The sequence below is a fragment of the Pieris napi genome, chromosome 2, assembly GCF_905475465.1.
Source record: "Pieris napi chromosome 2, ilPieNapi1.2, whole genome shotgun sequence".
In the NCBI taxonomy this organism is placed as follows: domain Eukaryota; kingdom Metazoa; phylum Arthropoda; class Insecta; order Lepidoptera; family Pieridae; genus Pieris; species Pieris napi.
Window position 1 is genome coordinate 6,120,564 of NC_062235.1, and position 14,297 is coordinate 6,134,860.

Consider the following 14,297-nt stretch of genomic DNA (forward strand, 5'->3'; position numbering starts at 1 on the left):
CGCAAATTTGCAGCCAATTGTTCCTTGCTAGTTTCAAGATTAATATAATATACTATTATATTACAATGTTTTGACACAAAATGTACGCGTTCTTTATGGGAGATCACCATTTTGCCATACAACAACAGAAATTTAATCCCTTTTAAATGGCACTCTTATGGTAAATAATGAATAGACCATAGATTAAACAATTTTATATTCATGTAAGATTCTAAAACCATTTTTGTGTCAAAAATTTGTATTTATAATAAAACATGTAATTTTAATATGAAGACGAACTACGTAAATAATTTAATGGACATAGATCAGTAATATTTGATAAACAGACATCGAAAACAGTTTCACTAATAAATACATAGATAATAACATCAACTATCAATTTCTATGGGTTGCCACCTTATTACAACTTACTACGTGTATAAAATTAAATTTTATAGCAAATTTCCAAAATAATTAGCATTTTTTCATAACAGCCAGCAAAATTTTTGTTGGATTTTCAATTTTAGCATGACCTATTTTCTAGTTAGCAACCCTAAAGTTATCTCACTCCTATGATGTTAGCCTACCAATCTTACCTATCAATCAGTCTTTATATTGGAAAGACGGGATTCAATTCCTTGCACATACACAACACCGTAAGGCCGTCTCAAGGCATATGTTTAATGGCAGTATTTACATAAGCTTACAAAAGCAATATAGATCAAGATAACGACGGACTTGTTAAGTGTACCTAGGAACTGTTGGAATATATTGAATATGGAAATGTTGGATGTACTACTAGAAGTTCTTAAATGAAATTGATACATTCTATAAGAAGCCTATGTAACTCTTGAACTAATGTCAGAGACAAGTTCCGACCAACCATCTGTCAATGTCATCTGTCACATTTGACAGATAGCTTTGACACTTCCCTGAGTCCGTATATTATCTTGACTGTTATATATAAATATGAAATGAGATGAAGAAATAGAAATCTTATCAATTTTTAATAGGAGGTTTTTTGATAGAAGTTTTATTATCATAATTTCCTTTGGATATGAAACTTCAAGTTTTATTTAAAAACCTGTAAGCTTATTCATAGTCCAATATATTATTGAATAACCATAAAATTATTAATTGCTTTTGTAAGCTATGAAAAATAATCAAGCTAAATACAACCTACGGAGACCTGAAATAAGCTGGCATCAATTCAACTTATTTGGAAACATTTTTAAACCTAAATGGTCCGCTTAAACATATATTGGACCACAAAATGCAAAGCGTAAAAAGATTTTCGGAGAATCATATTTATAATCATTATAATGTATAATTACATTTTTAGACAAGAGATTATTCAGTAGAAACGAGCTTCACGAATATCGGAGAATCGAAATAAATTCTCCTAAGCTAGTTTTGTTCCATTTATCGTATAGAAGGCAATGTCACTAACTTATCCAGCCTCTAGTAATAAAAAACACAAAAACAGCACTAGGGTCATTTCCTTATATCCAAAAAATATCTGACGCAACAGATGGAGAAATGGAATTTCTACAGAATCGTTATATTTGTTAGACAAAACTGACGGTTTATAATACACATTTGACAGCTGGCGTCAAAAATTACCGTCGGACAAGTGGCTAGTAATGTTGACCTCTGTGTGGTGATTGGGTCTATGTCTCAAAGTGCTTGTAAATACTGGTCACGTAGGCCATCACCTGCTGCCAATCGGGTCGTTCTTGCTGTATCATGTCTTGAATGTTCTGGAAATATGTAAGTCAAACTGTCAGGAAGCATAATATTATTCATATCAAAACAAGCGTAAAAAAGTGCTTTGGAGGGCCCGAAAACCAGTGCCTAGGTTTATTTTAATGGTCCTAGTTTATGAGAATTGGGTTCAAAATTAAAAAAAAACTATAATTTCTAGTAGGTATTCAAAAATGAAGTTTTTTGAAAATTTTGGTTGACTTTGGTTTTAGCTTATCCCAGCCATTCCATATAACTTCTTACGTAAATTTTAGGTTAATTTAAATTCTTGATATATATATATTTATATATAAAAGCCGTAGAAAACAGTAGTCCATATAAAAGATAAGTTAATATATGTATAGATTACTTTAGTATGACTAAATTGATTGTATGTAGAGATTTATTTATGTTGAGAATTTGAAACTTACCAGTGTAGTAGGTATTCCGACAGACTCAGCAGCGGCAAAGGCCATAGAGAAATTGGTTCGTTTGTCGTTAGGAGTGAGAGAAGAATATGGAATACGACCTTCGCCCAAGTACGAATGTAGAAGAGCGCAAAGGGCCAAACCGTCATTCCAGGACGAGCTGAAATTTTGTAATCTTATTAAAAAACTCAAAAATAATTTATTCATATAGGTAACACAATGTACACTTATGAACGTCAAAAAATAAATATATATGAAATGCTCAGTTCTCAAATCAAGGGCGTAGAACGGAAGAGGAGAACGCTTTTATGCTGTATGTCAGAACTTTTCTGACATACAGCATAAAAGTTTAGTTCACCAAATGTGTTGAATTGTTTAATACGCTATATTTTATCAAAGAATTTGCTAAAAAAAGCATTAGTGTATCAAGGGCTACTAGCCCCTTGATAACTTAAAACCTCTATAACTTAAAATATTTTGTGTTTCCCTTGGAACTTAACTTATCGAGTTTCTACTGAACATGATACGAATCCAACAAAATAAAAATCATTAATTTTGAGTTATGGTGTAACTAACCCGACTAATTTGGACGTAAATAGCTAACCTGAAGTTGGTAATATCAATGTTGTTATATCCCATCGTCTTCTGCTGACACCATTTGAGAAGAGCGTTGCGTTTCGATCCTCCGTTCTTTACTTGTAATGCGTTTAGGGGATCTTTTCTTTCACCTTAAAACAATTGTATGTTCTTAAGAATATATTACTTATTAAAAAAATGTCAGTATGTAATGAAATTTAGAGCTAAGAATGTGAATCAAAATGTTTATGTAATGTGGCCGATACAAAAATGTACAAAAATTGGGTCTATCACATAGTAAGTAGAGTAAAGTAATAAGACAATCTTTGAATTGCAAATCCCAAGACGTGTAAAGTTTATGTGATAGTACGATGTTCCATAAGTACTGGGTTACAATGAGGTGACTGAAACATTGATAGACACGGATCTTCACCTCTCTCTTCCTTAAAAGGCGATAGATACTTTTCCCATCTAAACTATGATGATTTTATGATACTCACAGATATCTCCATAGCTGTTCCGTCTGACGAAGGACTCGATAGCTTTCTGCTGCAGTGAAGCCAGTGCTCGCTGCTCGTCGGGAATGTTTGCGATGCTCGCCACACCGCCCGACTCTGGCCCCAGTTAGACACGTCAGCAAGCGTACCATAACCGCGATGTGACAATTATTATTTAAAGAGAATTTAACTATCGGATGGATTTTTATTTTAAAAAAAATTTACTATAGACTATATTTTTATGTGTCAAATTCAAAGTAAAATTAACTCCAGAAACAAATAGCGGTATATTGATTAGTATGGAACCTATAACTGCTCTTTTAAAATAGTTTATTACAAAAAATTCATTACGATTGTTGAATGGTATGTTCGGAATATAATCGAATTTTTATTTATTTACCTGATTATTATATTATAATTTTAAATTCAGCATAAAACCTACATATTGAAACTGTCACATCCCGGCTAAAGAAATACACAAGTGCAAGATGAATACAAAACTTCCATCACCGTGATTGAAACAAATCATATGAAAGAGTTAGAATGTACATATAGAAACTTAATACTACTATAAGCCGTCTCCTGATCGATCAGTGTGAAATGTATATGTCACCGTAAAATTGTAAATACCGTTAGGTTGTAATCTATCTCGCGACATTGTGAACTGACGAAAGGCATATGCCCCGCGCCACCTTATTTGTTTGTTAATTCGTTTGTTGTCGAATGTATGCCGTTAAGCGCGCGAGGTGCGTTCCGTTTCACAATTTGACGGTTTCACTTCGATAGATTACAATCTACCGAATAATAATACGTTAAATTGTAAGCAGTACGTTGACAGTTCACAATCTCGCGAGACAACCTAACGGTTTTACAATTTTACTGTGACCTATACGATATATCTGCCAGTTCGTCGACTATTTATATTTTAATAATATTTTTAATTGTCTCGAAGGCCTGCTTTGACCCCTAAGGTTGACCAAAAATCGTAGAGGAAGTTGTTCCTCTCTATCATATAGTTGGAAGGGATATGCTTTTTTGCGTATATGTCATTATAGCCATTTCACGCAAAGTGTAAAAAACAATAAGGAAATAACTGTGAGATAATAAGCAATAATATGTAAATGTGATGTAACTAAACACATATTTTTTTAATATTTATTTTAATAACCAATCAACTTACACAAAAATAAATTAAAAACAAATTATTATCATACTCAACAATAAATACGATGAAATAACATTACTATTTTAGAGAAAGGCAAGATCAATTACAAATAGGCATTATTAAATAACTAGTAAAATTGTCTATAAATAAGAACAAATATAGTTCAACAGCTAGAAACTATTATTGTTTATTGAAAAGATTTAATATGACTTTAACTAAAACAACAAACTAACGTTAATCAGGAAACTTTTTTTTTAGCTGCAATAATGTTGCCAAACCATGACTATACTATAGTGTAAAGTATGCCTTATTTTTCGATCGAAAAAAATGTAATTCAGTTAGTAAACGAATATGTGCAAACAAACAGATAGATAGTTAGTAAATGCGAAGGTTTAAGAGCCATTCTCATGCCGGCATGCTGTAAAAGAAAATATAAAGCAAATACTTACATGCTATATTTTTAGAATTTTAGTTATAAATTACATGTTACTATATAGTTCTAAATATAATAGATTCTAGTTACTATACATAAACTATAAGGTTTATTATTTATATCTACAACAATGATTGATATAAATAATATAATAATTATCGGTCACAATCTACAAACCATTTATTCTTTCTACGCTCCGTTATCCGTAAGACATGTATTAGAATCCTTATAGAGACTAACCTGCTGGAATAGGCGAAGGCCTATTATTTCTCGGCGCAGGAGGCTTTGTGGGGAAACTCGGCGGCGAATGACCGTTAGATGGCGTTGTTTCGGAAATTCCGTTTTTAATTGGTGGTGTTGGTGTTGTGGATTGTACCTAAATAAGTAATTGTTATCAGTATATCTATATATAAATATGTATTATGTACGAACAATAATAATACGGCTGATTTTGATGAATTGTTTGTGTGCATTCAAGTGAATTATTTTATTTGAAATTTTTGAATTTTGTTATTTAAATATTAATTTTTTATGTACATACGTCATGTACATATGAAGAACAGTCAAAAAGAACTTTGTTCACAAAATTGACATTTACGTTAAATTATAAAGATAAATATGTTTGTGTCTGCTCAAAAACTGCCTAAATCAGGCTAAAAAATTAAGCATGGTCTTAACATATATAATAAAATGACGTTTTCAATAATAATATTATTATTCTTTCGAGACTTCGTGCGGAACGGACGTGTTACTTACCCTCCCCTTAGTAAATTTTAAAAGTGTAAAGTACCTACACGTTCTAATCTTTTGTGTTAACTAATAATATACATTCGAAAAACCTATACTGTATTTAAAGGGCTCATTTGACAAGAATTATTTTGTATTCCGTAACTGTTCTCACAGAAACACTTAGCGCTTAGTTTCTGAATCTTTTGAAAGAATGGCTATTTACTATAGACTAAATTACCTGTGGCCACTCGGTGACTGGAGTGGTGGCAGGCGATTGTTTTGCCGCCTTCGCCGCGTTTTCAATACTCTCTATTAGAGATTTTACTGATAGACGCGAATCTTGGCGGTTTATACCTGCAAACATCCGTACATTACTAGAGAGGCTAAAGTAAAAATGCGAAAAAGATTCAATATAGAACACGTAATGAACAATATTCAAGAATATGTTGTTTTCTTCCTCAAAAAGCACAACATTCGCATTCCACATAGCCAAACCAAGAGTAGAACCAAGTCGAAAGACTAGAGTTCGTTCTATTTAAACAGAACTAAATACAGAACTATAAAATGTGCAGAACAGAAGCTGATGGAGGCTTATCGTCCGCTCCAGATAACACCCATACAGACCACGCCAGAATATATGAATAGGTTTTATTTCGAAGTGTGTATGTTAACAAATTGAAAAAATATATGTAAAATACCTTTAGCTCGTCGATGTGACGCGGCAGTCGCCATAATATCCTGTAAGGATGCGCTGGATAACAATGGTGGAGGTGTGGACACTTCTTCCGTGCGCGGAGGCAACGCTGAAAAATATTCGAAAATGCGTGTGATTTAAATAATTATCTTTAAAACAATAACTATATTCATATAAACAGAATCATTATATATCATCACTGTCATTAATTAAAATCATTTAATAAAACCAATTTTATTTTATATGTAATTCAATTATTAGGTCACAAGCTATAAGCAGCCGACTAGAATTTAAAAACTTTTATATAATTACTTGGGCCTATTTCTCAAACAGCAGTAAAGCGGTGCGCTATTATATTCGTGTAACCTCGATTTAATTTCGAGATGGCAAGCTCACATTAAGGACACACAAAAACAAATGAGGTCGTCCTACAACTCCTGCACCACACATAACCATCACCAAAAACAAACACACGTTTTCAAGACTTTATTGGCCGTAATATTGGTGTTAATTTTGCCCTAGAATAGTGAGAAATTGCAGGACTATAGCAAAAGGAGTGAAGTAGGAAGAGCTGGACAGTCTATTAATCACCGTCCTATTTCTCACTGTTTTACTAACACCAATAGTAGAGCTAAGTCTTATTCCTTGTTATTAACGACGTCACATCACACGGAACGATCCGAAGCCTAACTTACGTAGAGGTTTCGATGTGTCATTTAGAGACCTTATTGGGTGCGACAGCCTTTTGTGTTCCAACGTGTTCCAATGGTACTTTTTGTCTCGTGGAAGAGAATTTGTGTTGGTTTCTAAACTTGCTGGCTGTACCTGAAGCGAAAACTTCCGTAATGGGATCGGGCTTTTTCTTGGTTCCGGCTGTTTCTTTTCTAAAGTCTGAATTATCGGTCCTATCGCTGAGGGTTTCTTCAAACTATTAGCGCTCGGTGATCGGGATAAAGATATTACAGATTTAGTAATTTTGGACATTTCTTTAATAATGTCTGTTGTTTTGGGATTCGGAACCTTTGAAGGATAAGATTTTGGCTTTTTGGGTTTTCGTGGAACTTTTAATAGCTCCTCACGTTGTATGGATTCAAATTCATCACTCGTTTTAGTTGAGATTTTATCTTCATCCGCTACGTTTTTGTTGATAATGTAATTAATCGGTTCCCCAATTTCTTCATAGTAATTTTCAGATTCTTGTCTTTTAATGTTTTTGTCTTTTTTTAGACTGATTGCTTCATATGAGTGGGGATTGAAGAATTGAACTGTATTTATGACAAAGGGGACATTTTCCATTGGCTGATAGTATTTGTTATCTACTAACCATTGCGGTGATTTCGACAATTTAACTACTGGTATAATGTTAGCGTTTGTTGAATAGGATGATCGATCCAAATTTTCATTCGATTCATTCTTATTAGAAATGAAATCCAGATGTTTTGGTTTTGGGTTCTTCTGGTACAGACCTGTCTTTTTATTTTTTGGGTCTGGTTTGAAAGGCTCAGTCGTAGATTGTATATTTTTGACGCTATTTCCCTTTTTTGTGGGAACAATTGTACTTACGGAATTTAAAACTTTATCTGTGTCATCATAGTATATTGTCGTTTTCTTTTTTTCTTTCTGCTGAATTTCTTTTCCAGAGAAAAAGCTTGACGTGAAAAATATCGGATGTATTAAGACAGGACTCAAAACTACTGGCGATGTTTCTTCAATGGTTTTCACTGGTTGGTTTAACCTTGGCAAGTCTTTTTCATATTTAGAGCTATGTTCTATCGAAATTGGTTTAGACACATCGGTAGGCACTAAATCACTGAGAGTGTTTATTTTTAATCGATAACTGACGTTATCATTTATCGTATCTTTTGATAGGTTTTGTTCGATATTAGCCTGCATTAAAGCATTTGTGTTTTTCTTATCAACCTGCAAGTTGTTTGACAAAGCTTTATCTTTAAATGGTGTTATATCTTCAAACGAATTATATCGATTAGTCTTTTTGATAATGTTTTTTCTTCTTTCGGGTCTTGGGGGGCTTCCGGGATGAGTGTCATTTGTGATATCTTGACTTAATAAAACTGGTCCAGGCCTTAACGTATAGATATCCTCATTTGATATGCCTTTATGATCAATAGCTTTTGGGGATTCGATTCGCTCTAGTGCACTTTTAAATGTTATGGTTATCTCTTCATTTACTTTTTTAAAATCACTTTCTACTTTATCATTTTCTATTAGATGAGACGGTTGAGCAAAAAAAGGTTGTATAGCATTATTACCAGTATCTGGGTATGGGTAAGGTAGAAGAGACTCTGCCTTGACGACAGTAATATCATCTGTTTCATCTTTCGAATTATTAAGCCTGATAATATTTTTGACCGGTTTGAATGTTTCTAATGTCAAAGGTGGACTCTGGCGGTTATAATCTTCACGAACGACAATATCATGTTTGACGAAAGGGGATATAAACACACTATCAGAACCTTCGGAATACAGCGACAAATCACTGGCGCTACGGTTTACACAGAATTCAATGCTAGTCGATTCGCTAAGCGCATTCTTGTACTCCTCCCCTGAATTGAGATTATCCATGCTAAATGATTTCGGTTTACCATTTAACATGTTTGATACATTTTTACTAAAAATATTTTTAACTCTAGGTAATTTTTTAGGAGATGAGCCACTGTCTACTTCTTCCCTATCATAAATAGCATTTTGTCGCACTATTTTGTTAGTGGAAAAGTCAAAAGCATTTTGACGCTTTAATCGAGCAGATTTCGGTGTTGATACTTCTGAAAATTGATCGCTATATGAAAAGGATTCGTCATCATTTGTTTCGTCTAAAGTAACATTTTCAATAGACATTTTGTAATTTTCATTTGCGCCATCATCATTTTTATTTGGCGTTACTTTAAAAAAAGCTTGATCAACAATGCTCTCTTTTGACTCTGTAACACTGTGTACACGGGAAAGATATCTAGATCTGATATTTTGGAAAATATCAGCGGTTGAACCATTTGGTGTATCCAGACCGTCTGAATAGTTTTTATCAGCCATCGAATTCCTTAACTGTTCATCGCTTTCCGACCTGTTAATACCTGTTTTAGCAATTCAAAGAATTATTAAACACAAAATTATAAACATATATACAGTAGGTAAATTTCGGATGATATCATTTGTTAGTTCTATGATTGCTACTACGCAAAGCTTTACATAATATTAGTGCATAACTATGCTGGTTTAGTACGTGTTTACACATACTACTGATGTCTTTAACTAAATGTTTCAAAATCTCTCGCGCAGAACGAGATATGATAAAATTAACTTTAAATGAAAATTAATGATAACCTACTATGTAAAAAAGGATGCGTGTACTTATGTACGCGCGTAAGAAGTTATACTTCCTTGGCATTATTAAAAATACTTTTTGATTGCATGCAAATAATTAATTAAAATTAAATAATCAAAGACTGGAAAAGGAGTCATTATAGTCAATAAAGTTCAGTTTACATTTGAAAAATTAAATAAATAAATATTTATCAATATTCTCTTACATTAAGTGTAACATAAATTCTATTATTATTCGAATGTTGTTTTTAAATTATGTCCAATGCCGTAGCATCTTCCGTGGGCAACTTCATTCTGTTAATTTTGTGTCACGGTGCGCGCGCATCGTAAAATTTCACGCTCATCAATTTTTCATGACGCGCCTAAAGAAGTATAACTTCAAAATCGTGCACATGCATCAGCCATGTTCATTCAACCAGACTTTTGTTCAAAACGGGTTCAACATTTCAAACATCTTTCACCCAATGCAGTCAATATTGGTGTGTTTATATTTGAAATTATTAACATGATCAAAATACCTTTTAGCGAATGCATCTGATCCTCCAAAAGACGGATTCGATCGCGCGCCATTTTGTTTTCAGAGACCAGCCTTTCCAACTCCCGTTGAGCTTCGGTCTTGAAGTCGTTCGCGACTCGTACGGTCATCAACAGATCGCTTTGGAACTGTTTCCATTCTGTCTCGTCTCGTTCCCTATCTCGTGTGAGTTGCGTGTTCTTTGCGCGTACGTCTTGAAGTTGACGTTCGAGATCCGCGACTCGCGCTAACGCTTCCCCGGCTCGGGACATAAGCGCCAGTTTTTCATCTGTTGCGACTTGTACCTGGAATAATTACGACTATTAAAGAGAGGAAACTTATAGTCAAAGTCAAAGTCAAATCATTTATTTCAATTAGACCATCTAAAATGGCACTTTTAGATGGTCTAATTGTCTAGTTGCCCCTTCCAAAAGGTAGTTTCGTGTGGAGAAGAATGGGCAAGAAACTCCACGAAACTCCACACTTACTCTTTTAAAATAGGTTTACAATATTTTGTTACATTTGTTAAATAATTATATGTGAAGACAATGTACTCTTAGAATAAACTACATGTTCCTCACATATTTACAAATATCGAAACCGTAATAAACACTTATTCGGTATTAACGATAATTTAATTCAATTTTTAATATTTGATAATTTAAAAAAATATTAGTAGCATAAAACAAGTAAAAATAAATAGTACGATCATTTATATGTTAAATTTAATTTCCAACTACCCTTTAATGGACGAACGATAGTCATTGAATGTATCCCAACAACAGGGAACAATCCCACATTTTCTTAAGACTTCGAATAACATTTTCACCTGAATCTGTAGCTCCGACGTGTTCTCCTGCAAGGTCTGCAATTCCCCCTGCAGAGCGGTCTTCTCTTGACGCATCTGTTCCAGCTGGAACTCCAATTCAGATATGGTCGACTTTGCATTATTGCGAGACACCTGTTTACGAAAACGTTTCAAGTAAACGTAATAAATCAGTTCAAAATTAATACTACACTCGCAGAAGTATTCTAGACGACGATGGCTAATTTTTTGGCTATGCATTATTTAGTGGTCAAGTCTGTTTGCAGAGATTTATTTAGTAAAACAAAGTCTACCAACGGACTAAAATCTTACATCTAGTAGCGCACTGCATTAAAAATGAGGGAGAAAGGTGCACTTTCTATTTGATAATTATTAAATTCCAATGGGAATGATATCAGACACAACCGGAATATATCGAGGGGCAAAGGGACGACTGCATTACGTGCACATCCAAAGCAAGAGGTTCACGAAACTTTTCAGCCCTACCACCAACACTTACCAAGGCATCATCGTGCAATTTCCTAGCATCGGAATGCGCTCTATCTAATTGGCGTTGCGCGTGCGCAAGTCGTTCAGCTAAAGCGTGTGCTCGCGCAGATGCGGCTTCAGCTTCTCGCCTCGCTGCTGATGTTGATGCTGCTTCGGCTTGTGCTGCACCTTCTGCTGCTCCAGCCAACTGAAATGTTGTAGTCAAATTAATATTTTTATTTTATTTTAATATTTTTTAGAAGTTGTTCTTTATTCCAAACGAAATGTTACGAAGTATAAAGCCTACTACAGTTACTAATAGTAAATAAAAATTATAAATTTAAATTGAATTTATATTTTATAAAAAAAATTATAGTTAATACCTTAGCCTTAGCAGCATCCAGCAATTCAGTGAGGGTAGTGACCTGATGCTGTCTCGCAGCAGCTACTTCCCTAGCTGATCCAGCCTCATGCTCCCATTGGGTCTTCTCGGCTTCGGCTCGGTCAAGGCTTCCTTCCAGGGCCCTTTTGAAAATGACAAAATGAAATATTCCATATTTAAAAACGTATCTCTAATCGAAATTGTTAAAAGCAATGTATATATAAATAAAAACAGTTTTGAAAAAGGTTGGAGAATTATTAAAACATTGCCTTTTATATAAAATAACGAACAAAATGTTATTTCCCTACGAAGTATTGATAATACATACATATTTATACTCTATAACTCGAATTTCAAAAAGTAGTTAGTAAAACATAATGACGTTTTACTTGGAATTCCCCGAAATAATAGCAAAAAAATCCAACAGGAATGTTTGGGTTCGGGGCTTCTAATAAATACATTAATAATAAAATATATACTACAAAACTTAAGTTGAATTGTTATTCAAATTCAAATCGAAAAATACACTTAGAAATCGCGCCTCTGTAAGTCGAAATTTCAGCAGTTAAATCATATGTATCGCGAAGGTCTTGTTAAGTCAAAAACTCGTTAACTCGAATTTTTTTGTATCGAGATTTCACTGTTCTACTTTAACGGATATAACAGCGAGAACTCTTACTTATCGAAACGTCTAGTTAAGAAATAGTTTCAGGCTTATTAAACAATGTTTTATTGAATACACTTTCAAATTAAGCTAATTTAAAATAAAAATACCTAATCCTGTCGGTGAGAGCTTCAATCTCTTTGGCTTTATCTTCCAGAGCTGCTTTGCTCTCACTCAATTCAGCCTCCAACTGTTCCTGCTTACTTAGCAGTAACCGACGCTCCTCTTGGGACACCTTCAATACATATTTTATATATATTAATTATACGAAAGTTTATTTATTTAAATGCATTTTCTTTTGTTCAAAGAAATTAATTTCAGCCGAGTGAAATTCGTCGAATAACAAATAAATGCGAGCGAGCTGTGTGTTTATTGTAAAGAGTATAAGTGCCGTGGTTACTATTACTGAAATATTATCTTATTATTGAAGTTATACTTCTTTAGGCGCGTTATGAAAAATGGATGAGAGTGAAATTTTACGATGCGCGCGCACCGTGACACAAAATTAACAGAATGAAGTTGCCCAAGGAAGACGCTACGGCATTGGACATAATTTAAAAACAACATTCGAATAATAATAGAATTTATGTTACACTTAATGTAAGAGAATAATAATAAATATTTATTTAATTTTTCAAATGTAAACTGAACTTTATTGACCATAATGACTTCTTTTCCAGTCTTTGATTATTTAATTGTAATTAATTATTAGCATGCAATCAAAAACTATTTTTAATAATGCCAAAGAAGTATAACTTCTTACGCGGGTACATAAGTACACGCACCCTTTTTTTATGGCTGTTTGAAATACATACAGTCAAAACCGTTTACGACGACATCGTTTACAACATACCGGTTCTATTGACCAAAATCAAAGGTCCCACGGCGGAATTCTACTGTATTAGGTACCTAATAACAACGTCATCGGCTGTTACGACCAAATATGAGTAGTCCCTTCGATGTTCGATCTGATTTTGACTGTATTTTTATTTTCATACATTTTGATGTACATATTTTAACTTAACTCGGCCGATCGTCACATTTTGATTGCCTTTTTGCCAATTATTTTTTAGTTATGTCCTCAATTGTATCATTTTTCAATGAGTGTAAGGGCAACGGACTCGAACTACATTATCAGTCTAACCTCTCTTATTGTTCCCAAACTAATTTTCTCCATATCCTTACGACTGACAAATAATTGTGTGCCTTTCATGTTATGAATATATGGAAATGAGATATGTACTAACGGCTTGTTATTTTAAGATAAAATTGTGTATCAACGGCCACCGAACCGTTCTAAATAAGTTCTGTATTATATTGTAACTAGCTCATCCGGCAAACATTGTTTTGCCATCTATATTATATCTAGACAACATTTTTTTTACTTCAATAAAATAACTATCTACTATAATAAAAAATAGGGGTAGATCGTAGAGGGATGAAAATTAGGGGTTGTATGTATTTTTGTATGTTTTATCATAAAAACAAAAAAAAATTGTCTAAAAAATTAAAAATAAATTTTTGGGGCGCACCCCTTATCATTTGGTATGAAAAATAGATAGTAGCCAATTCTCAGACCTACTGAATATGCATATAAAATTTGATAAAAATCGGTCAAGCCGTTTCGGAGGAGTATGGTAACATTGTGACACGAGAATTTTATATATAAGGTTAGATTTATGGCTTGAGTTTACGTTCGTTTACAGAAGGTATATTTGTTTTTGTATCTGTTAAAACCCATTGACTAAAGCAGTGCGTGACAAACTTTTGAAAATCTATACAAAACAAAGCATATTAATATTTGACATTGAGATTAATTAAAGTATGCCATGGTTCATATAACAATAGTGAAGTGTGTAT

At 33.4% G+C, this 14,297-nt stretch overlaps 1 protein-coding gene across 10 annotated transcripts in view; it reads right to left on the minus strand.

Moving 5' to 3' along the window:
* Positions 1–1,003: 1,003 nt before the first annotated feature.
* LOC125057548 (cytospin-A) overlaps positions 1,004–14,297 on the minus strand; it is a 42,443-nt gene continuing 29,149 nt past the window's right edge. For all 10 annotated transcript variants that reach the window (XM_047661325.1, XM_047661332.1, XM_047661318.1 and 7 more), the window contains 13 exons: positions 12,548–12,672; positions 11,775–11,916; positions 11,423–11,599; positions 10,927–11,058; positions 10,102–10,402; positions 6,940–9,333; positions 6,249–6,353; positions 5,789–5,904; positions 5,062–5,197; positions 3,227–3,340; positions 2,755–2,878; positions 2,154–2,310; positions 1,004–1,739 (listed from right to left, as the gene is read on the minus strand). In XM_047661325.1, coding sequence (XP_047517281.1) covers positions 1,650–1,739; positions 2,154–2,310; positions 2,755–2,878; positions 3,227–3,340; positions 5,062–5,197; positions 5,789–5,904; positions 6,249–6,353; positions 6,940–9,333; positions 10,102–10,402; positions 10,927–11,058; positions 11,423–11,599; positions 11,775–11,916; positions 12,548–12,672 — 4,113 coding nt within the window. In that variant the 3' untranslated portion in view covers positions 1,004–1,649. The remainder of the gene's footprint in view (positions 1,740–2,153; positions 2,311–2,754; positions 2,879–3,226; positions 3,341–5,061; positions 5,198–5,788; positions 5,905–6,248; positions 6,354–6,939; positions 9,334–10,101; positions 10,403–10,926; positions 11,059–11,422; positions 11,600–11,774; positions 11,917–12,547; positions 12,673–14,297) is intronic.